This window comes from Myotis lucifugus, unplaced genomic scaffold (assembly GCF_000147115.1).
Source record: "Myotis lucifugus unplaced genomic scaffold, Myoluc2.0 scaffold_239, whole genome shotgun sequence".
In the NCBI taxonomy this organism is placed as follows: domain Eukaryota; kingdom Metazoa; phylum Chordata; class Mammalia; order Chiroptera; family Vespertilionidae; genus Myotis; species Myotis lucifugus.
The window spans coordinates 1,802,940-1,828,964 of NW_005871287.1; the positions used below are offsets into that span (position 1 = coordinate 1,802,940).

General features: G+C 42.4%; 1 protein-coding gene and 2 pseudogenes across 1 annotated transcript in view; 2 read left to right on the top strand and 1 right to left on the bottom strand.

The window, feature by feature from the left end:
- The window catches only part of ENTHD1 (ENTH domain containing 1), a 79,746-nt gene that overhangs the window by 36,451 nt on the left and 17,270 nt on the right, over positions 1–26,025 (top strand). The window contains exon 4 of the mRNA XM_006098560.1: positions 5,448–5,571. Coding sequence (XP_006098622.1) covers positions 5,448–5,571 — 124 coding nt within the window. The remainder of the gene's footprint in view (positions 1–5,447; positions 5,572–26,025) is intronic.
- Positions 15,889–16,526, top strand: LOC102436801 (annotated as a pseudogene).
- On the bottom strand, positions 19,461–19,723 carry LOC102437426 (annotated as a pseudogene).

Here is a 26,025-nt window from a genome sequence, read left to right on the forward strand (position 1 = left end):
ACCAAATGGGAGAAGATATTTACAAACAACAGCTCTGACAAGGGGTTAATATCCAAAATATATAAAGAACTAATATAACTCAACACCAAACAAACAATCCAATTAAAAGTGGGCAGAAGACCTGAACAGACACTTCTCCCTAGAAGACAAACAAATGGCCAACAGATATATGAAAAGATGCTCAATTTCACTAGCTGTTAGGGAAATGCAAATCAAAACTAGGAGATATCACCTCACACATAGTATTAGAATGGCTATTATTATTATTTTTTAAAATATATTTTATTGATTTTTTACAGAGAGGAAGGGAGAGAGAGAGTTAGAAACATCGATGAGAGAGAAACATTGGTCAGCTGCCTCCTGCACATCTCCTACTGGGGATGTGCCCGCAACCCAGGTACATGCCCTTGACCGGAATCGAACCCGGGACCTTTCAGTCCGCAGGCCAACGCTTTATCCACTGAGCCAAACCGGTTTCGGCTAGAATGGCTATTATTAACAAAAAAAGTAACAAGTGTTGGAGAGGTTGTGGAGAAAAAGGAACCCTCATTCACTGCTGGTGGGAATGTAAACTGGTATAGCCATTATGGAAAACAGTATGGAGGTTCTTCCAGACATTAAGAATAGAATTACCATATGACCCAGCAATCCCTCTTCTGGGTATCTACCCGAAAATTTGAAAACATTTCATACTAAGTGAAATGTCAGTCAGGAAAATCTCAGAACCATTTGATTTTACTCATATGTGGGATATAAAACTGAAACTCATAGAGACACAGTATGGTAGTTACCAGAGGGAAGGACGTGGCGGGTAGTAAAAGGTAAAGACAGCCAAATATGTGGTAACAGAAGATGATTTGACTTTGGGTGCACAATGCAATATACAGATCATGTATCATAGAAATGTACACTTGAAACCTAAATAATCTTTCTAACCAATGTCACCCCAATAAATGTAACTAAAAAATAAAATAAAAACAAAAGCTTTTGCTCTGTGAAAGACCCTGTTAAGAGGGTGAACATGAGAGCTACAAAGTGGGAGAAAATATTTGCAAGCCACATATCTAGCAAACAACTAACATCTGGAGCATAAAAGAATTCTTAAAACGCTACAGTTAAAAACCAAATAATCCAGTTAGAAAATGGGCAAATGATATGAACAGCCACTTCAGCAAATACAGATGGCCACTAAAGCAAGTGAAAAGATGTTCAACAGCATTAGCTATTAGGAACATGTAATATAAACACACAGTGAATATCAAGATAGCTAAAGTAAAAAGTAGTGACACCACCAAATGCTGGTGAGCATGTGGAGAAATGGGATCGCATATATATTGTAAAGTGGTACAATTACTCAGGAAAATAGTGGCACTTTCTTTATAAAACTAAACATGCAATTACTATATGACTCAGCAATTGCATTTTTAGGCATTTATCCCAGAGATATGAAAACTTATTTTCATACAAAAACCTATACACAGTGTTGAAAGCAGCTTTATTTGTAATTGCTAAAATCTGAAAACAACCCAGATGTCCTTTAACGAATTAAGCTGTCTTACATCTATATCATGGATACTAATTGGCAATAAAAAGGAACAAATTATTGATACAACAACTTAGATGACTCTCCAGGAATTATGCCAGGTTAAAAAAAATGCCATTTATATAACATTCTTTAAATGTCAAAATTATAAAAATGGAGAACAGATTAGTAGTTGTGGAGACTGGTAATTAAAAGGCATCAGGAAGGATCCTAGTGATGAAAATGTTCTTTATTTTTATCATTTCATTGTCAGTATCCAGGATATAATATCTATATATATAAAAGCCTAAGCAACTGTTACGACCGAATGACTGGAACGACCAGACGACCAGTCACTATGATGTGCACTGACCACCAGGGGGCAGATGCTCAACGCAGGAACTGCCCCCTGGAGGTCAGTACGCTCCCACAGCCAACCACCTGTGGTCCCTTTCCCCTGGCCAGCCAACCTCCTGCAGTCCCTCCCCCCGGCCGGCTGGCCCCCATCAACCCCTGGTGCTAAACCATTTGTAGACGACCTGCTTCTGGGTTGGGGTTTCATACGTAGCAGAGCAGCTCCCTCACTGCATTCTATTGAAAGTCAGCCCTCAACACAAGGGTTTGTCTCACTCCTGTCCTCTCCCTTCCCCAGGGGCCGCCTGCCTGCCGTGGTGGCGGCGCGGTGGCAAAGGGAGGAGACACAGAACCGTGCAATTGCAGGGCGCCGACCATGGTGGCGACGGCATCCATTCCTTCTGCACCCGGCCTGGCAACTGTCGCCTCCTCTCCCGACCCCTCTGGAGCCTTTGGGCCCTGGGCTTGGATGGGGAACTGGGGGTGGGTGGTGGCAGACGCAGCCCCTTTCCCAGGGGGACTGAGGGCTAGCTCCCTCCTCGGGGCCAGCGGCCAGCCTTCCACAGGTCCCTCCCCCTGGCCTACAGGCCCTGATCGGCCTGGCCCCGTTTGGCCCTGATCGCCGGCCAGGCCTAGGGATCCCAGCCGTGCACGAATTCGTGCACTGTGCCTTTCGTTGTACTATAATTTTGCAACATGTTACCAGGGAACCTGGGTAAAGGATAAAGGATATATACAGAATCTATTATTTTTCACAACTGAATGTGAAACTACAATGATGTCAAAATAAATAAAAATTAAATTATAAAAAGTAGCAAGTCACTTTGTTTGGCAGTTTTGCATGAAGTTAAAAATAAGCGTATGGCTTAGCCATTCTTCTCCTATGTAATATCCAGGGGTAATGAGCTTTATTCTTAATAACTGAAATTTGGAAATAACCCAAATGTTCATATGCAGGAGAATGGATTAAAAATTGTGAATATCCCAAGAAACACCAATCAGAAAGGATATATGCACCTCTATGTTCATAGCAGCACAATTTACCATAGCTAATATTTGGAAACAGCCTAAATGCCCATCAACAGATGAGTGGATTAAAAAACTGGTACATCTACACAATGGAATACTATGCTGCTGTAAAAAAGAAAGAACTCTTACGATTCACAACAGGATGTATGGACATGGAGAGCATTATGCTAAGTGAAATAAGCCAGTTGGAGAAAGATAAATAACACATGGTCTCACTCATTTGTGGAATATAATGAACAACATAAACTGATGAACAAAAATAGATCCAGAGACAGAGAAGCATCGAGCGGACCATCAAACCTCAGAGGGAAGGCAGGGAAGGGTCGGGGAGGGGGTAAGAGATCAACCAAAGGACTTGGATGCATGCATATAAGCATAACCAGTGGACACAGACACTAGGAGGGTGAGAGCATGTGCTGGGGGTGGGAGTGGCTGGGGAGAGGTCAATGGGGAAAAAAGGAGACATATGTAATACTTTAAACAATAAAGAATTTTTTAAAAATTATGATATATTCACACAATGGAATATTTCTTACAAAAAAGAAATACTGATGCAGTTGTTCCACCTTATCCATGGGGGATATGCTCCAAGATCCAATGGATGCCTGAAACTGAGGATAATACTGGTATTGAACCCCATCTGTACTGTTTTTCCTAATATTATGATAAAGTTTAATTTATAATTAGGCACAGTAACAGATTAACAATAATAAAGAGAACAGTTATAACACTATACTGCACTAAAAGTTATGTGAATGTGGTTTCTCTCTCAAAAATATCTTATAGTACTATACTCACCCTTCTTCTTGTGATGATATGAGATGATACAGTGCCTCCATGGTGAGATGAAGTGACACAGCATTAGGCTACTATAAGGGTTACTTGAGCACAACCACTGTGATACCATGACAGTCAATCTGATCACCAAGACAGCTACTAAGTGACTAACAGGCGGGCAGCATATACAGCATGGATTTGCTGGACAGAGGGACGATTTGCATTCCGGGCAGGACAGCACAAGATTTTATCATGCTACTCAGAATGGCACACAATTTAAAACTTATGAATTCTTTATTTCAGGAATTTTAAAAATATATTTTATTGATTTTTACAGAGAGGAAGGGAGAGGGATAGAGAGTTAGAAACATGGATGAGAGAGAAACATTGATCAGCTGCCTCCTGCACACCCCCTACTAGGGATGTGCCCTCAACCAAGGTATATGCCCTGGGCCAGAATCGAACCTGGGACCCTTCAGTCTGCAGGACGACGCTCTATCCACTGAGCCAAACCAGTTAGGGCGATTTCAGGAATTTTTATTTAGTATTTTTGGAACATGTTTGACTGTGTATAACTAAAACCACAGAAAGCAAAACCACAGATAAGGGGGGACTACTTGCACACAAAATACAGATGCATCTCTTGACCATTATGTTAAACAATGCGAATCAGATACACAACCATATATAGTGTATACACTATATATGAAGTTCAAGAACAGACAAACTCATTGTTGGTGATAGAATATAGAATACTGTTTACTAGTGATGGAGGGATGGTATCAACTAGAAAGGAACTTGAGGGAACTTTCTGGAGTGAAGGAAATGTGGTTGTATAGGTATACACCTAAAGTTAAAAGTTACTGAGCTCATACTTAAGGTTTTTGCATTTACTATATGTTCATTATCTATATATATAAAAGCTTAAGCGACCGTTCTACTGTGCGACCGGTAGGTATGATGCGCAATGACCACCAGGGCGCAGATGCTCCGACCATTAGCTATGTCGCGCACTAACCACCAGGGGGAAGATGCTCAACGCAGAAGCTGCCTAGCTGCAGTGACTTGGCAGCTGCGGTTCTCAGGTGATGGACCCGGAACCAGAAAGGAGGGAGCCTGATTCCGGGGTGCGTCACCTGAGAACTGCCCTCTCACAATCCGGGACCCCTCGGGGGATGTCAAAGAGCTGGTTTTGGCCCGATCCCCACAGACCGAGGGACCCTACCAGTGCACGAATTCATGCACCGGGCCTCTAGTACTATAACAAAGTACTATTAAGTATCCCCATTTATGGGAGAAAAAGACATATTAACCAACCCCACTGCATATACTTTATTTGGATCATCCTATACTCAGTGGACACCCAATTCACACAAGTTAGCTCATGTGTGAATTCTTTCAATCAAAATGTGTTTGCCCTAGCTGGTTTGGCTCAGTGGATGGAGCATCGGTCTGTGGACTCAAGGGTCCCAGGTTCGATTCTGGTCAAGGGCATATGCCCAGGCTGTGGGCTCAAACTCCAGTAGGGGGCGTGCAGGAGGCAGCCAATCAATGATTCCCTCTCATCAGTGATGTTTCTATCTCTTTCTTCCTCTCCCTTCCTCTCTGAAATCAATAAAAATATATTAAAAAATGTGTTTATACACATTTTGCACATAGTGCATATAGATTGTATCTCCACAAATTTCCCATCCATTGTAGCAAACTGAGGCAATGGTATTCTTTTTTTTTCTCAACTTTTATGTGCTCTCTTGTTTTCTGTAAGGACCTGATGTTATTTTATGAGGATGACCCAAAGCCACTTTTGCCGACAATTTCTCCAGCCATTATCTCGTCATCTACATGGTTGTCAGAAGGGCAAGCAGAAGATTGTAACCTCTGGAATGCAGGTAAGTTGGTTAAAGAATAGGAAGTTTACTCAGAAACGTGAATAAGAAACACTGGGCAGGAATTTTTTTCATCAAATTTTATTTTGTGAAATATAGGAACAATGGCTTTAATTTAACTTTGAACATGACTAGCATGGGCAAATTCAACCCACGTGTGAGTCTGTAATCTTATTTTACCATTTATTTCAATGTTTTTTCTCTATTTTGTCATTGTTTTGTTTAAAAAATTATTAACTACAAGCTTTATATCTTTTATGAATGGTTAAGAACAGAACAAATTAATTTCAGTTCCTTTTTTCATTTGTATTAACTTCTCTTTGATAAAGACTTTAAATTATGCCATTTTTCAGAAGCAAGCATTAGATGAAAAGCAAGATGTATATAGTACCCCACAAATTGGTTAATCAACTCTTGAGTAATTAACATAAAAGGCACAGTATAAAATTATACAAAATCTGTCTCCAATAAATTACACCATTAAATTCCAACTGGGCTCTACTGCTACTCAAGATCTGATTGACTCATTGTTGAGCCACTTCGTCCTTTCTATTCTCCATGAACACTCAATTTTCAGTCCATTTTCCCTCTTGATTTTCTAAAAAAATAGGATGAAAGATCCTCTGCCAATATGAGAATGAAACTTTTTCATTAGTATTTTTCATCCCTTCAGATATCTTTGCTTTTATATTCACCCAGGCATGCTTTCCCTTATCACAGAGGTGGCTCCTTATGTTCTGAGTTTCATCCTTTCCCCCATCTTTGGACCATGCACCACACTTTTCCCTTAAATAGATACCCAGTATCCAAAAAATATAAAAACTGTAGCTTATTAGTATAGATTTATTTTACAAGTTCATGTTTATAGTTTCCTTATAAAGCCAATCATGAGAATGGTGAGGATATTTTAATAGACACAAAAACAAGAAGTTGTGGATAATATTTGCTGCACAAGGATGGTATTATTCACATGGAATTAGTTATAAGTGGTTACAGTTTTGTAGACATCTTGCTTTGTATTCTTAGAATATACTTTATGTAAACTGATCCAAATCCAGAAGCTTGAAGAAAGAGTAGTAAGGACACATTTTTGTATTCTTATTAGTAACCCCATACATTTCCCCCACCTTTTTAATAGATTTTATTTTTAAGAGCAGTTTTAGGTTCACAACAAAATTGAGCAGAAGGTACAGAGATTTCCCATACACCCCCTACTTGCAAATAAGCACTGCTTCCCACATTATTAGCATCCCGCACCAGAGTGTACATTCATAGCAGTCAGTGAGCCTACATTAACACTTTATGGTCACAATATCATCCAAACCCCATAGTTTACATTAGGCTTCACTCTTGGTTTGGTACATTCTATGTGTTTTGACAAATATGTAACATGTGTCCACCATTATAGTACAATATCGAGAAGTTTCACTGCCCTAAAAATCCTGTATGCTCTGCTGTTCATTTCTACATCCCCCTCTACCCACTGGTAACTACTGATATTGGAACTGTCTCCATACTTTTGTCTTTTCCAAAAAGTTACGTAGTTGGCATCATACAGTATGTAGCCTTTTCAGACTGGCTTCTTTCTTTTTTTTTTTTTTTTTTTTTTTTTAAATATATTTTATTGATTTTTTACAGAGAGGAAGGGAGAGAGAGAGAGAGAGAGAGTTAGAAACATCGATGAGAGAGAAACATCGATCAGCTGCCTCCTGCACATCTCCTACTGGGGATGTGCCCACAACCCAGGTACATGCCCTTGACCGGAATCGAACCTGGGACCTTTCAGTCCGCAGGCCGACGCTCTATCCACTGAGCCAAACCGGTTTCGGCAGACTGGCTTCTTTCACTTAGTGATATGCATTGCGGTTTCTCCGTGTCTTTTCATGTCTTAATAGCCCTTTTCCTTTAGTGCTGGATAGGATATGCTAGGGCAGCCGTGGGCAAACTACGGCCCGCGTTCGAAATGAATAAAACTAAAAAAATAAAAGACCGTACCCTTTTATGTAATGATGTTTACTTTGAATTTATATTAGTTCACACAAACACTCTATCCATGCTGTTGTTCCGGCCTTCCGGTCCAGTTTAAGAACCTATTGTGGCCCTCGAGTCAAAAAGTTTGCCCACCCCTGTGCTAGGGTATTTATCCATTCACCTACTGAAGAACATCTTAGTTGTGTCCAAGTTTTGGCAAACCTATATAATAAAAGGGTAATTGACCTTAATGGTGGAACGACCAGAACGTCCACTGGACCAGTCACTATGGGGCACACTGACCACCTCTCAGTCCCTTTCCCTGGCCGACAGGCTCTGATTGGCCGATAGCGAACGGGGAACTGGGGGTGGGTGGCAGGGGACGCGGGTGGTGCCAGGCCAAGGCCCCCGCCCCGCCAGTCGCCCCACATACACAGGGTGACCCATGGCGGGGGCAAGACCCGTGAGCAAGTGGGAATGGCCAACCTCTCAGTTCCTCCCCCAGGCCGGCAGGCTCCAATCACCGGATGACGAACGGGGAACCGGGGGTGGGTGGAGGTGGGTGGCAGGGCCAACTGCAGGCAGCTGGGGAAGATGGCCCTGATCACAGGCCAGGCCTAGGGACCGTACCCGCGCACGAATTTTGTGCGCCAGGCCTCTAGTTATAAATAAAGGTGCTGTAAATATCCATGTTCAGGCTTTGTGGACATGGTTCCCCCTGCCAACATTTTAATACAAGTGAAACTGAGTATAAATGAGCATCAGTGGCAATGGTTAAGAGGAAAAAAGTCACAAAATATGTCACATGAGGGATGATTCTACCATTTTACTAATCCTTTCTGTTATTTATGTTGCAAATATCATTTTACAGGCTATGAATTACCTTTAAACCTTTTTTATAGACTTTTTTTGTTTTGTTGGTGTTTTTATAGAGGCTTTCTGTTTCGTATAGTCATATTTATTCCTCTTTTCCTTCTGAGCTTTTGTTCTTGTGTTTTTAGAAGGCTTTACCCACATAGGTTCATAGTGCATGTTCACCCATATTTCATTTTAATTTTTTAGTTCTTTAACCTATCTGGATTTAAAATATTTGTGAATGTTTTGAGATATAGCAGTGGGCATCCAGTGTCTCAAAAACATTTTATTGACTAATTCATTTTTCTCTTCTGTTTTGAAATGACTCTAACATATACTAAGTAGCATCTATTTAACAACTCTCTCCTGTTCCATATCAGTCCATTTTACTATTCCTGATCTATTTAATTTTTTATAACTATTATAACAGTGTGCCACAGTATGAATGTCTCCTATTTTATTTAACCAGTATTATGTTAATGGTTATTTAAGTTATTTCCATGTTTTTCTCATTATAGATAATGATTAAATGACAGCTTTTTCCTCTCTCAAATAAAGTAGGCTTTTTATTTATATTTTTCTACAATTTGAAACAGATTCTAAAATACATTACTCAATTTCTTTTGGTAAATTCTGCCCAGCTCACTAACTTATCCTGTCAACAGATGGTTCTAATTTCCATGTTATAATTTTGGCAACTTCAGCCCAAGGCAAAAATAAAGTAGGAAAGTATTCTGGTACAGAATCCTCAGTTCTCCTTCCTTCCTGCCTTTTCCCTCCATAGGTACAGTGATCCGCTGTTTGCACTCTGGCCTGTGGTGTTTGGGAGTACTGACCCTCACCAACACTTGATGTTTGCTTCACTGAGCCCATTCCTTTCTTCTGAGTGACTACTCTTTTGAATTTTGTGCTCACCATTCCTTGCTTTTCTTTATAGTTTTATTACATACTAGAGGCCCGTTGCACGAAGAGATTCGTGCAATAGGCCTTCCCTTCCCCTGGCTGCCGGCACCGGTTTTCCGCCGGCACCGGTTTTCCTCCGGCACCCGGGACCCAGGCCTTTGCTCCAGACGGAGCCTTTAGTCTTCTCGGCTCCGGACAGAGTCTTCGCTCCACCACTCCTACATATGCAAATTAACCATCATCTTTGTTGGGTTAATTTGCATACTCTCCTGATTGGCTGGTGAGCGTAGCGGAGGGATGGTTAATTTACATGTTTGTCTATTAGGTAAGATGTTTATACTCTGAACAATACATTATTAATTTTACAGGCTTTAAAATTTTATCTAAATATAGTCACTGAGTTTATTTTTCTGTGACTTCTTATCACACAGTAATATGTTTTTAAGATTCATCTATGTGTGTACATGGTTGTCATTTGTTGTCATGGCTGTATAGCATTTTATTATGTACATGTATTAGAGCATATTCATTTATTCCATTCTAGAACGCTGTCATCAGTATGGTGCTCAAGTTTTTTGTATTGTAAACAGTGCTGTTTATGAACATGGTTGTATGAGACTCCTGGTTCGCATGGACAAGAGTTTCTCTAGGGCACATATTTCAGAGTGAAATTGCTGATGGTTCAATATGAACATCTTTAAATTTACTAGATAGCGCCAAGTTGTTTTCCAAAGTTCTAGCTGTTCCATGTCCTCACCAACTTTATAGTGTCATTTTGGGGCGGGGGCGGGGGGAGGCGGGGAAGGGGGCAAATCGCCAATCTGTTGGGTGATGGTTGGTATCTCATTTGTTTTAAAATGTATTGTTTAATAATTATATTGAGCATATTTTCAAATGTGTATGGTTCACTCATATTTCCTCATCTGTGAAATGTCTGTTCTGATCTTTTGTTCATTTTTCTATTTGGTTGTTTGGCTTTCTCTTAATTGATTTGTAGGAATTCTTCATCTATTCTGGAGGCTAACATTTCATTTTTAAAATACATTTGTCCAGTTTATGACTTATCTTTCCCTTTGTAAAGAGTCTTTTGAATAACAAGTTCTCAGTTTTAATGAGGTAGAATTTTATTCCTATGATTTGTACTTTCTGTATCTTGTTATTTTTTAAATTTTTTTCTTGTCACAAGACTATAAAGATACTTCTACATAAGTTAAAAATTTCTAGTTTTGCTTTCCACAATTAAAATTTTAATGCAGCTGGTATTGATTTTGTGTATGATGGAAGCAGGAGTCTAATTTTATTTCTAAATGGATATCCAGCTGTCCCAGCATCATTTTATTGCAAAGTCTGTTTTTTCCTAGCTGAACTGTAATGCCATCTGTATCCTAAAGCAAGTTTACACATGTGCGTGGATTTGTTTCTGAGCTCTGTATTCTGTTCTGTAAATGATTTGATTATCCCTGCACCAACAAATAGTTTTAATTACTCTACCTTGGCAATAATTCTTGATGACTTCCTTCATCAGGAGTGTTTTGTCTATTTTTTACTTTTCTACAAAAAAGTTTGTCAAGTTCCTTGAAAAAAAAAAGCCCCCACTCCACTGCAGTTTTGATTGGCACTGTCAATCTTGAAATCAATTTGGAGAAGTGACATTTTTACAATATCAAATTATTCTGTTCATTTAAATCTTCTTTACTGTATTATATTATATTTACTTATCTATTTTTATTCTCACTCAAGGAAGTATTTTGAGAGAGAGAGAAAGAGAAAGAGAGAGGGGGTGAGGGAGAGAGAGAGACATTGATGTGAGAGAGAAACATCAATTGGTGCTTCCTGTACTCACCCCGACTGCAACCTAGGTATGTGCCCTGACTGGGAATCAAACCCACAACCCTTTGGTGCTTCAGCCAACTGAGCCACCTAAACATGGCTAAAGTATTATATTTTATAGTTTTCTCCATACAGGTCTTGTATATCTTTTGTTAGATTTAGTCCTAGGTACTTATGTACTTTGGTAGCTACTGTAAAATATATCATATTCTAAATTGTATTTTCTAAATATTGATGGTGAAAATGAGTGAAATTAATTTTTGTACATTGATTTTATAGCTAGTAACCTTGCTTAATTAATTCTTACCAATTTTCCTAATTTATCTGTAGATTTTACTGTGTTTCTTATATTGAAAATCATATCATCTGTGAATGATGGCAGATTTGTTTCTTGGTTTTTAAACCATATATTTTGTTTTCTCACCTCGCCGTGTAGGTAGAACCTCTCAGACAGCGCTGAATGAAAATGTGATCGTGAGCTTCCTGGACTTAGTCTGTGTCTTAAAGAGAATGATTTCACCATTTGCCATTAAAACAGGCTTATTATATTCATTTCTGCAGATCTCCATTCCTAATTTAACACTTTTCTCATAAATATATGTTAAATTTCTCCATTTTTAGCATCTATATTAATGGTTATAGCTTTTTCTCCTTTGAGCTGTTAATTTTGTGTATTAGTTGATTTCCAAATAGTAAAACAACCTTAAAGTCCTGGAAAAAGCCCAATTTTGCCATGATATATGATCTTTTATTTATATATATATATATATATATATATATATATATATATATATATATATATATATATTGCTGGGTTTGATTTGCTAATGTTTTGTTTAGGAGTTTTGCATCCATATCTAGGAGTAAAATTCACCAGTAATGTCTTCTCTCATATTCTCTTTGTCATGTTTTGACACTGATATTTTGCTAGATTCATAAAAAGAATTGGAAAGTATTTTTTTAATTCTCTGGAATAGTATGTGTAGGGGTGTTTGTGAGATGGTGGGAAAATAGACGAGGTATTCGGTAGGTTCACTAACGGTGGTGCTGGTGGGAGGGCTGCGGACAGGGAAGGCAGCTCTGCACCATGAGGTCATGAAGACAAAGTATGGCACCCTTCATAATGGAGGGTCCAGTATAACCAGCCTGACACAGGCAGCTGGCCGTTTTCCCTGGAAAGTGGTGCCATGCCTGGGGTGGAACATTCACTCTACTTCCGGCAGCTTTGTAGCCAGGTCACCTTGGTGAGGGGAAGTTCATGTTGTTGTGCCCATGCATAACCTCCATCCCTGGAACATGGCCAAATCCATTGAACCACTGCATTGACCAGGGAAAGAGAGTGATTGATGGCCATTAAACTGAGCATCTTGCCACCTGATTTTTGAGGTCCTCTTCCACAGTAAATGTCCCCTTGTCGGCCTTTATATAGCACATGAATATCTTCACATAATGTGCACATACATCCTGAGAGGTCCAGACACAGATTTCTTTGTCACTAATCTTCCAGTCGTATTCTTTCCAGGTTCCTGAGTGCACCCATCAGCCACTGCCCTTGAATTGCATCTTGTTTTCCACATGAAGTGTGTATCTGGATGTACTGTTTGCAATTCCACTTTGGAGGATTTTCCTGCTGTCTTTCAGGGGCACTTCTGAGTAGAGTTATAATTAAGCAGTTATCCTCTTCTGGCTGGTGCTGGCATACCTTACAGATTCATCTGTGAACCATCCCTGTACTTTTCCCTCTTAACTGTCAGTTCTCCAGGGAGCGACAGGTGTAAGTTGATGAGAGGCAAAAAGGAGTGGGAACAGGCTCCAAGGAGTCTGAGTCATCTGCTGCTGTGGCTTACAGGGGCTTCTGGACTGGCTTGATCTGAGCTCATGTGTGTCATTTTGATTTCACAATAGAGCTGCTGTTCATGTCCACTTTTATGTTCTGTGGCCCAGATAATACCCATTACAGGGTGGGCACATAGTTATTTGGCATCCTATGGCGTAGGCAAAAGAAGGCATGGCCTTCCTCCAAAGCCCTAGAGATCAGCTTTGTGATTTCCTACTGGGCTCATGAGAGGCTGCATTTAGCATCTGTCTCTGCCTAAGGCACTTGCATTGGTTCCAGGTTGTACTGTCCGGGCAGCCTATGCAGTGGGTGGGCCTGCTGCTGAACCCTTTCTTGCTTTGATGAGCACTCAAAACGGGGGTAAATGATCAGAGCAGAACGCCCAAATGTGGTTTACATTGCCTCCAAAATTCAAAGAGGCCATGATTACTGTGATTTTGTGTGTGTGTTGGGCAGTTTGAGGTGCAACAGCTTGCCTCTCCCGTTAGAGAAGATAGCCTGACCCGCTCCTGACCACTGTATAAATATTGCACAGGTGTGGCAGGCCCTTGGACTTTCCCAGGACTTAACACCCAGCTCTGCATGCAGGTAGCACCAGGAGTGCTGGCTGCTCCCTGCTTAGTAAGTCCAGTTAGCGTTGTATCATCACTGTAATGGACCAGTGTGATGTTCTGTGGGATATCAAGGAAATCCAGGTCCCTCTTAATAGAGCAGAGTTGACATAGCTGTGAGGCAAGACAATCAAGGTATACTTGTCCCAGTCACATGAAGCTAACTGATTCTAATTATCTTTATTAATAGATTTTGGAAAAACATTTCTAGGCTGAGGATAAGGATACCACAGCTGGAACTACAGCTATGATTGGCATCACCACCTGATTATATTTGCAATAACCTACAGTCATTCTCCACAATCCATCTGGCTTTTCAGAAAAGCAGGCAGGTGATATTGGAATGTGATAAGAATCAAGTCTTTGATGGTGACAGTAATCTTTGAAGTTTCCACTGAAAGATTTTTGGGGGGGCTAGGGGGTGTAATTCTGAGGGCTTCTACCTGGTCCTTCTAACCATAATAGCCTGAATTCCATGGGTCATGGAACCGATGTGGGGATTCTGCCAGTTACTGAGTGTTCTATTCCTATCATACGTTCTGAGACCATGGAAAGAGCTGGAGGTAGGTCTGTGGTTTTACTAGGCCCATTGTGGGGTGGAGCCTAGGCCAAGACTTCATGTGCCACCTGATTTCCATAAATCTCTACTTAGTAGACTACAGTGCAGTTGTTGGATCTCCAGAAATTAGTGTCAGTTAAGAGCCAGCATCTAACAAGACCTGGAAATTCTGTGAATTTCCCTTTCCCAGTGCAGTTGTTGTAAATGGCTTCAGGTACCTGTAGGGAAGGCTTAGAGCAAGATTTACTCTATATGCCTATGGTGGAATTTCAGGATTCTTCCTCAAAGGAATCTTACCTTCCCCTCAATCAAGAGGCTCTGGCTCTGTGAACTGGCTTAGGTTTAGGAATTGTGTAAGAGGCCACGAACCCCACCATGATGACAATAGTTAAGTCTTCTCTCTATGTATTTCTAGCAGCACGTAGTAGGCTGCTTATCTATTTCCTATAGGTCTTGTGATTCATTAACCATTATGATACATCCCTGAAAGTAAAAAACAACAAAAAGCTGATATCTTTGTATCCCTGTGGCTTACTATGGTTATTGTGCCTAGTTGTCTCCAAGAGTTAAGCACAACCATCTGGCTTCTACCACTCCAGGATGCCATCATTTCCATAGAGATCAGGGGACCTGATTCCACTGCATCACCCACTGTCATCTTCAGCCTACAGATGACGAGCACCACAAAGCTCTTCAGCAGTGCTGGTGCCCATCACTGGACATTTTTTAATGCCTTGGTGAAAGGAGTATCCTCCAGGGCCATTGGAAGGTGGCTGAGTACATAACAGATGTATTCCCAGTCCCATTTTATGGAGTCTTAGCTTCCTTTACAGTGTGCCAGAGGAGGACCTTTTTTTCTGAAGGTCACTCCTGCGTCCTGTACCCATGGTGCTCCCTCGGTGTCTCTCTCTCTCTCTCTCTTTCTCTCTCCCTCTCTCTCTCTCTCCTCTTTTCATGTCCTGCTGAAATGTCACAGTCTAGGGAGGTCTTCCTGAACATTTTATTAAAAACTGATACCCCACCCATGATTGGCACTCCCTACCCCTCTTCTCTGCTTTATTTTCTTTATAACCCTCATCATCATCTGACATAAGTGTCCATTTGACTCAGTAAGAGAATTGTACAGGAGTTTCCCAGACCACCCCCAGGTGTCAGGGTGAATCTGCCGTTAGCACAGCACTGCTCTGGGCTCTGCTCTTTGTCACTCCTGGTAATGCAATACTTTTTTAGCAGTTGCATATTCTTTTTATATGTTGCTCATAAACTGGGCACTGATTGATGTCTTCCATTTTGAGGGCAGTTGCTGTATGCTTTCACATTTCCCTGAAATAGTCTATGTCAATCACCAGAGCATTGCAAAGCATTCTTCATATGAAAGAACTGATTAGGGAACTTTGAGAGCTTATCAACATAGTAACTATGTATTATATAGTTGGTATTAATAAAGCCAATTAAAATGCCTTTTAACTTAATTGTTCCTTTTTACTTCAAAAATATGGGAAACATGATTCATACATGAAAAAGACATAGATAAAACTATTTAAAGGCTTACATTGAAATGAATGAATAGAGCAAAACCACAATTATTTGCAGAGCTCAGTTAAATAAAAGACTAGTAAGATGGATATGCCATCTTTTGAAGAATGGAGTGGAGCTGGGTTGAGCCTTCAAATTCTAAAATGTGTGGCTGTGGGTTCAGGGTTTATTGATTTAATTCCACTGGCTTAGGAGCCTCTGCAGAGAGAGCACACGAGATGGACATGGACAAATGGATTCACTTGGAGCTGCGGAGCGGGGACGCCCTCTGATGTGAAAGAGCTTGTCCTGGACAACCGTCAGTCTAATGAAGCAAAATCGAAAGGCCTCACAGATGAATTTGAAGAACTGGAGTTCTTAAATACAATCAACACGGACTTCACCTCAGTCACAAACTTACCAAACTTAAACAAACTTAAGAAGCTTGAACTAAGCGATAACAGAATCTCAGGAGGCCTGGAAGTATTGGCAGAAAAGTGTCAACAAAATAGAGATCTCAGCACAATAGAGCCACTGAGAAAGTTAGAAAACCTCAAGGCAATTATGAGGTAACCAACCTGAATGACTACAGATAAAACGTGTTCAAGCTCCTCCCATAACTTACATATCTAGAAGGATGACAAGGAGGCCCCTGCCTCAGGCCCCAGGGCTATGTAGAGGAGGAAGAGGATGAAGAAGAGTATGATGAGGATGCTCAGGCAGTGGAAGAAGAAGAGGAGGATATGAGTGGAGAGAATGAGGAGGATGAAGAGGTTATGACTGGGAAGTAAACAACAAGGAAGATGAAGAAGATCTTGAAGAAAGGGCTCAGAAGCAAAAATGGGAACCTGAAGATGAGGGAGAAGATGATGATTAAGTGGATAACCTATTTGGAAAAATTCCTACTGTAATTTGACTGTTTTTACCCACACTCCTCCCCAAACCCCATCCCCCCTCCCCCCCAAAAAAACACAGCATTTGTTTTCTGATTGTAACATTGCAATGGAAAGGAGAAGGGAGAAGTGTACTGGGGGTTGTGGGGAGATGGTGAGTGGGAGGGGTGGAATAAGATACTATTTTTACTGCCCCCCAAAAATAAATAAATAAAGGTGCCACCTTCTATTTGTCACGCAGTACCCAACTTTTTCCATCATAATGATTAAAAGAAAAATTAATAGATGCTGATTTTAAAATTATTTATGAATTTTAGATCAAGAAGCCATCCAACATAAATCTTTTACTACATTGCTAACGAGTGTATATTATAAAAAGTTATATAACCCTCTGACATTTCAAATTAAGAGAATCAGGCTTAATCTAAACTAAGGTGACAGGTTCTTCATCAAAATGACTGTGACTTCTCAGGTGTGTAAGTCCCAAGATGACTTTATTTGCATAAAACAAATGGCTGTGTATCTATTTCCAAGAGTGATTAAATTATTAATTCTGCAAAAATTTACTGATACCTATTATGTGCCAGGTACTATGCTAACTACTAGATACCAAATGATGAACAAGATACCTGCCTTGCTGTAGCTCCCAGTGGTCTAATCAGACCTGGTCACATCTCCTCAGACAAGTGAGATGAGTGTTAAGATGGGGAGGACACAGGAGGGCACCTAACCTGACTTCGGATGTTAGGGGAAGCTTTCTGGAGAAAGTGATGTTCCAACGAGAACCTGAGGGTTAGCTAACAGCACATGCTGTGTGTGCTGGGTGCAGATTTAAGCATTTTAATTCATTTAATTTTCGTAACGGTCTCATAAGATAAATGAGGAAAACCCACACAGTTTAAATAACTTGTCCAAGGTCACAAAGCTAGGAAGTGGCAAAGTCAGGATTTAGATCAAACAGTCTGATCCCGGAGCCTATGCCGATGTGTGTCAAACCTTTTGACTCTGATCCAGTCAGAGATGCCTTGCACGCCATGACCCAGTCCACACACACTCAGCACCCGAAAGAGTGGTTTCACAAACAGTGGTTATGGCAATGCATTCTGATCTCTTCTCTTTTATTCTAGACAGTTTTACTTTTAAAAAAATATTGGATGTGACCCACAAACTTGATTTTACCGGGTCACAACTCACAGTTTGAACAACAGTTTACTACACTATTTTCCCTACTACACAGAATGAACCAGACCTAGTGAGGAGTGAAGAAGAGAATATCTTAGGCAAAGTGAACAGTGTGCGAGAGACCAGGGTAGGAGGAAGCTTGGCAGGTTAGAACACCTGAAAGAAATTAGCAGGGTTTTAGGATTAAGTGGATGTCAGGAAAGGTACCAGATGAAGCCAGAAAAGTAAACAGTCATATCAGGAAAGGTGACCATATAATTTATTGTTCAAGCCATAACATTTTTGAAGGAAAAGGGGGCATAATTGATAGTGATACCAGAATAACACATGTGAACCTGGAGCTTCCTAGGCAAAGTGGCATCGCTCTGGTCTGAATGTTTGTGTTCCCCTCAAATATGTTGAAAATCTAATGCCCACGGTGATGGTATTAGGAGGTGGGGCCTTTGGGAGGTGATAGGTCAAGAGGGTGGAACCCTCATGAATGGAATTAGTGATTTATAAAAAGAGACCCCATAGAGCTCCCTAGCCCCGTGGTCGGCAAACTGCGGCTCGCGAGCCACATGCGGCTCTTTGGCCCCTTGAGTGTGGCTCTTCCTAAGCCTTAGGAGTAGCCTAATTAAGTTAATAATAATGTACCTACCTATATAGTTTAAGTTAAAAAAATTTGGCTCTCAAAAGAAATTTTAATCGTACTGTTGATATTTGGCTCTGTTGACTAATGAGTTTGCCGACCACTGCCCCCTAGCCCCATCCACCAGGTGGGAGCACCCAGTAAGGAGTCAGCAGTCTATCGGGAAGAGCCTTCACCAGAACCTGACTATTGCCGTCACCCTGATTTTGGACTTCAGCCTCCAGAACTGTGAGAAACAACTTTCTGTTGTTTATAAGCTACCCAGTCTGTGGTATTTTGTTACAGACTAAGGCAGACCTGTATGCCCAGTCTCTCTAACACTTATTTCTTATCTCTTTGATCGTAGCCATGCTAAGAGGTATGAGGTGATATCTCAGTGTGGTTTTGACTTGCATTCCCCTCATCATTAGTGATGTTGAGCACTTTTGCATGTACCTGTCAGCCATCTTATTTCTTCTTTGGGAAAATGTCTATTTGGATCCTCTGCCCACTTTTAAAATCAGATCATTTGTGGGGTCTTTTTTTGCTGTTGAGTTGTATGATTCTTCATATATTTTGGATATTAACCCCTTTTCAGATACATGGTTTGAAAATATATTTCTTTCCAATTCAGTAGGTTGCCTTTTCATTCTGGTGATGGTTTTCTTTGCTGTGCAGAAACTTTTTAGTTTGATGTAGCCCCAGTTGTTTATTTTTGCTTTTGTTGTCTTTACTTTTGGGGTCAAACCCAAAAAACCATCATCAAAACCGACGTCACAAGGGTTGCCACCTGTTTTCTTCTAGGACTTTTATGGTTTTAGGTCTTACACTCAAATCTTTGATCCATTTTAAGTTAATTTTTGTCTATGGTGTAAAATAGTGATCCAGTTTCATTCATTTGCATGTGGCTGTCCAGTTTTCCCAACACCATTTATTGACGAGATTGTCCTTCCCTTATCGTATATTCTTGGCTACTTTGTAGCAAATTAATTGACATATAGACCTGGGTTTATTTCTGGGCTCTGTATTCTCTTCCATTGATTATACTATGGTTATTTTGGTTATACAAATGAATCCATTTATTATAGTCTATCATGTTTCAAATTGTAGAGCTTCTGCTGGTCTTTCAGTTCTTCAGCCTTCTGATGACAGGCTTTACTGTGTTGGCAGAAGTGGTGTTGTAGATCCAGATACCACCAGCTACTGTTTTCATGCAGGAACCACAGTGCCTGATCCCCACAACTCACCTCTTCATCTTGGTTTTGCCACAGAAGGAGCAAGTGTACTTGGTGTGCTGGCTGATTTCAATTTTCTTCATCGTTTTAGTGAGGGAGTGCCGTAACGGTTCCTGTATTTACCAATGACTCTGACTTTGGTGCGTTTAGCCATGGTGCTGCAAACTAGGTCCTAGACTATGTTTTTTTTTAAGAGAAGGTCTGTGTCTTGTTCATCATTGTATTCTTTGTCTCTAATCCAGTGCTTAGCCACCTAATAAGAGCTCCACTAAATATTACTTGGCTAAGTAAGTATCATTTGAAATGATGTTTCTGTATTTTTTGCATATACTTTGAAAGTGTCTTCAGAGAAGATTCATCATAGTGTTTTAAAAGAAGAGCAGTATGAGCAGCACAGTGGGTGGACTCTTAAGTTCACCAGTGAGGTTCGCTACCAGCAGAGTCATCCTTTGAGGAATCTTTCTCATCCCTAGTTGACACTAAATTGTTATGTTAGCTAAAGAGAGTCTGTTTAAAAGGTGAAAGTACTCAGAACACATACCATCTTTATATATAAAACCCTAATATGCAAATAGACCAAACAATGGGACAACCAAACAACTGGTTGCTATGACGTGCACTGACCACCAGGGGGTGCATGTGGAACATGGTGGACGTCGGCCGCAGCGGGATGGTGGAGCAGGTGATCGGGGGCGCCAGGCCAAGGCAGGGCACCAGTCACTGTCATTGGGGTGAGCCTCCAGGGTTACTGAAAATTCTTTGCTCCTATGCACTATGGTCCTGCCTGGTGCTTGCACCCGCTGCCAACCGGGAACTACTGCTCACAGTGCTAGCCCAGTGCTGGCCCTGATTGCTCGGCACCGTCAGTGGGTGCAAGCGACAGCTGCTGGCCCTGATCGCCCCTCAGAGCTTCACCTCCCCCTGCTCCTGAGGGGCAATTGGGGCTGGCAGCCGCTGCTTGCACCCGCTGCCAGTGCCAGAGCTGCTGCTCACACCCACTGCTGGCACTGGCCCTGCTTGTACCCACATCCAGCACCTGGCGCCGGTCCTGATCGCTCAGTGCCATCAGCAGGTGAGAGCAGCGGCTGCTGGCCTTGATTGCCCCTGAGGGCTTATCCACCTCCCATGCTCCTGAGGGGTGATGGGGGCAGCAGCCGCCGCTCGCACCCACTGCTGGCACCGGCCCCAATCACTCTGCACCGTCAGCGTCAGCGGGTGCGAGCAGGGCCGGCGCCATCAGCGCGTGGGAGCAGTGGCGGGAGTGGGGCTGCCGGCAGACGGGACCGAAGGCCACAGCAGGAGGGCCGAGGCGGGAGTGCAGAGGATGGGCCAAGACCTGCCCCTGTGCCCACCACAGCCTTGTGGCCCACAGTTTCATTCAAGGTGCACAAATTCGTGCACTGGACCCCTAGTCTATATATATAAAAGCCTAAGCGACCGGATGACCAGCTGGTAGCTATGATGCGCACTGACCACCAGAGGGCAGATGCTCAATGCAGGAGCTGCCCCCTGGTGGTTAGTGCACTCCCACAGCAGAAGTGCTGCTCAGCTGACCAACAGGCACCAGATGCTGGGCTCACGCTGGCAAGCGCAAGCCTCTCCCGCCTCCGCACAGCGCTACCAAGCGGCAGTGGCAGGAGTGGCAGGGCCGGGATAAGCAGGAGCGGCACCCTGGCCTCCTGCCGCTTCATGCACTACTATATCCCCCGAGGTGTGCCAGATTGCGAGAAGGCACAGGCCAGGCTGAGGGACCCCACTGGTGCATGAATCCGTGCACCGGGCCTCTGGTTTAAAATAATGTTCAAGGATATAGAGAGGGAATGCACGTGGGCATTGGTGTTGGCCCAGATATTTAGCTTTTCCTTTCATATCACTTCAAATCTGGTCTAAAACCAGGATCTGTCTCTAGTGTGGCAGAAACCCAGAGACACAGTATGGGTGATCTCGTCCCAGTTCCAGCTGTTGTTACTCATGTTAGTGGGTTTTAGAGGCAGGAAGATCTGGAGCGCAGAGAGAGCTAAGGAGCTGTCTTAATTAGAAGCGGTGGGGGAAGAAAGACAAAGGGCTGTTGGGGGATGGAAGAGTCTTTCCCACTTACATTTGAGTCACGGGTGTGATGTTTTCAAGCTATGGCCTCAACTGTGCCAAAAGTAGTCCCTATATTTTTCTATAATTCAAGATAATCTTAAATTTTTTGGTGGCAGAAAATATAAACTTGGTCATTCTGTTTTCTCAGTCATCCTCCAGTTTAAATTTAGTCAATTCAGGATTTCCCTTTCTCCCTCTTCCTCTTGAGGATGGCCTCAAAGTTTCAGGGACTGCTTGGCCTTATTGCTTTGGGGATGGGGGAAATATTTGCTCCCTAGTTCTGGCATCTCTTCACCCTGCCTTCTGCTGAGAGGAAACTTATCCCATTGTTCCTAAGTTGTCCACCTCTCGTTCTGCCTGTGTCCACTGATATCTAACAGCACCGCCTTGCTATTAGGTTGTTAGGCCATGCTCTCTGCATCCTCCCCCCAATGTCTCTCCTTGAAACACATAATTTTTAAAAATGCTAACTGTGCTATCTAGATGGTGGTTGTATGTCTGTTGTGCATTTGAGAGATATGAGCATTTCATTACCATAAAAAAATAAAAAGCTCAACACACCTTGAAAGTAGGTCATCAGCACACATGCTCAATCCTGTAGTAAATGCTGAGAAATCTAGTAAGTAGCTAATTCTTTTGCCCTTGTTGTTGATTATAATCCAACAGGTCCAACGTGTACAAACTACAGCCTCATTTTCCCTGAAGTTAGCAGTTTTAATGAAATGGAAATAGTGGTACTTAATTTTTTCCAATTCGTATTACTATCTTCCACACAACAGTGTATGGATGCTTCAGAGGACTGGGCAGAGTAGACAAGGAATGACCTAGTTTCTGAGAGGTGGATTAGACTCCTACAAATGTTCTCTTTTCCTTTCTAAAGATTTTATAGTGTGTGTGTGTGTGTGTGTGTGTGTGTGATGGCTGTGATGGCTGCACTGTTGCACTACAGAGGAGCTCTGGAGGTGCCTTAGACTTTTGCAGCAGGCGTTTCTTTTGGATCATCATGCCTTGTGGCCTGGAGACAAGATAAGCAAAGGGCCACAGCAGTTACAAATCCTGATAGCTCAGTCGTGGCTCATGCCAAGGTCAAATGTTTTAGTAAATATAAATGAAAAAGGTGTTTTACATCAGAGGTGTTGGAGATGGGACACTTTCCTCTTTCCCACTTAGTTCTTTCTGGCTGGTCGACTCATCCAAATGACATACAACAGATTAACAGGAGAAATTAAATATTAACATGTGCACATGGGAAATTCACATATGCATGAAAATTCCAAAGACAGGAAAAATGAGGCATATATGTCATTCGATGGCAAGGAGGGGAAGTTGGGGTCCAGGACTTCAAACAGGAAGTAAGGCAGTTCACAAGGAGATGAATACATTAATGTGTAGTAAATAAATATTTGCTGGGCCATTTTTAACAATGGAACACAGGATGGATTTCGATCAAACAGGCCTTGCTAGCTTCCTCCCTACTTTAGATTAAACTAGTTATCTATGAAGGTAGGTCCTCCATGTTACATTCTTTTAGGCATTTGGGATGAGGCCTAAGGTTCTTCCTGAGCTTTCTAGGCCTTGAGTGTTTCCAGCTTGACATAATCAACACTCTACAGCAGCGGTTCTCAACCTGTGGGTCGCGACACCTTTGGCGGTCGAACGACCTTTTCACAGGGGTCGCCTAAGACCATCCTGCATATCAGATATTTACATTGCGATTCATAACAGTAGCAACATTACAGTGATGAAGTAGCAACGAAAATCATTTTGTGGTTGGGTCACAACATGAGGAACTGTATTTAAAGGGCCAGAAGGTTGAGAACCACTGCTCTAGAGTGACACATCTTGGGGCAGCTTGTTTGAACCCCTGCAGAAGTATTTCACTCATTGTGCTGAGAAAAGAAAAACCCAGAAAGGAATGCTTAGTACTTGGATAGTGATAGTCACCAGTCCTTGCTACCTATAATCTTGGAGAAAGCCTAATTATTCAGAAATATTCAATCACTAAGTTGTGACAATTCTTTGATGATCATATTTTAAGTGTCATCTCTATGCCTGCTTCGCGGGCCTTTGTCATCTGTTACTTGCACTGTTGGAATACCTTGGTCAGCGATCTCCTTGCCTGAGTCTCACTCCTGTCTGTCTGCCGGGCGATCTCCCCAGTGAGCTGGATAACACACAAAACTTCAAAGCAGCCTTTAATGGCTTTTCATTATCTGCAGGATAAAAACTATACTCCTGACTTCTTTCATTTTCAGCAATGTGGAGGTCCTCCTGCTGTTAAAAAAAAAAGACCCACAAAACTAGATTCTGGATAAAAGATGCCTTTTAGTGCATTGTTGGATGCGTGGGAGTTAAAGGAAAGCTCCATGGGCAAAACAGCACAAAAGCGGACGAGCCGCAGTAGGCCTGAGGACTGAAACCTGACTGGAGCAGGGGGCTGAGTGTACAGGCAGGTCCCCTGAGGCCAATGCTGGCATCAGCATCACAATCAGAACACTAGGCTGGAGGCAACCCAGCAGGAAGTGGAGCCTCAACTGCAGCATTAAATGAAGTGCTCAAGGAGGTACACCGCTCCAGGCCTGTCGTCCTGCTCCTGGACTACAGATTCTTCTGGAGGAAAGCAGCCTGACAAAGACCCTGTCATGAGCATGGAAGCATCACACACGCCTCTGTCTTTCCACACTGCCAGGTTCATTAGGGGAGACCTCCCCGATCAGCCAGGAGAGTCACACACAGAGACGGCGAGCTTACAGGAACGAGCGAGTGCTGGACACACAGTCCCAGTCCCTGGGTCACTGGTGTGTCCACAGGTGGAGAGGTGGGCATTGTTCTCAAGCCAGGTGGCTGCAGTGGCAGCAGTGACCAGTGGAGTGGAAGTCCAGCAGGGCTCCCAGTATGACTGTGGTACAGTTGGTGTGGCTCAGTGTTGGAGCTCTGAGTTCTTATAGCCCCCCAGGGCTGGAGGTCCCACTCTGAGTGCCCAGACTTGTGGCTTTGGGTGCTCCAGACCCTACCAACGGGTGTTCTGGTTACCTCAGTCTTGACATAGCACTTGACATAACTGTCATGGCTACAGTGACTCCATGCTGGATTGTCAAAGGTGTCCAAAAAGTCTGCTCTGCTGTTGCTCTATACGGGTTCCCCTCCCCCGGACTCTTACAGGTTAACCTCAGTCAAACACGATGTCACCATCAGTGACAGCCAGAAACACTAGGAACAAACCTGCATGACAGAGTCTACGAGACACAAACCACAGGGTTAGCCTACAAGGGTTTCAGCTATGAACGATTAGCTGCAGAATATTAAACAGCTGAGTATGAAATGCTTACGGGAAAAATGCAATCAATAAGGGACAGATGATTAGACAGATTTGAAAAAGAGAAAATTGGGAACTAGAAGATAGGTACAAAGAAATCATTCAATAATATAGCACAGAGATCAAAGAGGAAAAAAATATGGATGTGAGGAGGAAGGCCAAACTCACATCTAATCGGAGTTCCACCTCTCCTTCCAGCCTCGTCCCTGCCCCATTCCATGCCAGCCACTCTGATTCACTGAAAGATTCCCCAACACACAGGTACTGTCACACCTCTGTGCCTTGAGGCTGGCTGCCCTCTCCCCCCCGGGGTCCTGTTTTACTCTTCTGGAGGCCCACTTATGGGACCAAGCAGCCTATGGGTCACAGCTCCCTCCTTTGAGCTCAGCTCTACTTGGGTATTAGGACAGAGGACAGGGAGTAAGGGACAAGTGTCTGCTCTCCCTCATCTGGCCACTGTGGTGGTCATACATCTACTGGCTGTTGCTTCTTTGGCTGATATGGCCTCCATGCCCTCTCTATGGCAGGTACCCAATGCTGGCTGTCTTGTGGGGTGAATATGAGTATACCCTGGGAGCCCCCTGATGTGGGACACCCAGGTCTGGTTCACCTTATTCCAACCACCTCCCTGCTGCTAATTCTCACTTCAGTTTTATCTAATCTGTTATTTAATCCATCCACATCCACTGAGCTTTTACTTTAAAACAATTTTATTTTTCCTTTCTGAAAGTTTTTTTTTAATATGCTTTTATTGACTTCAGAGGGAGGAAGGAAGAGGGAGAGAGAGATAGCAACATCAGTGATGAGAAAGAATCACTGATTGGCTGCTTCCTGCACACCCCCTACTGGGGATCCAGTCTGCAGTCTGGGTATGTGCCCTGACGGGTAATTGAACCGTGACCTCCTGGTTCATAGATTGATGCCCAACCACTAAGCCTTGCTGGCTAGGCTGGCTTTTGTATTTTTAGTCATAGTTCATAATAATGTTCTATTCCCAATATAATTGTTGCATAAATGAATGAAAATATATGCTGTAATAAAAAGATAAATCA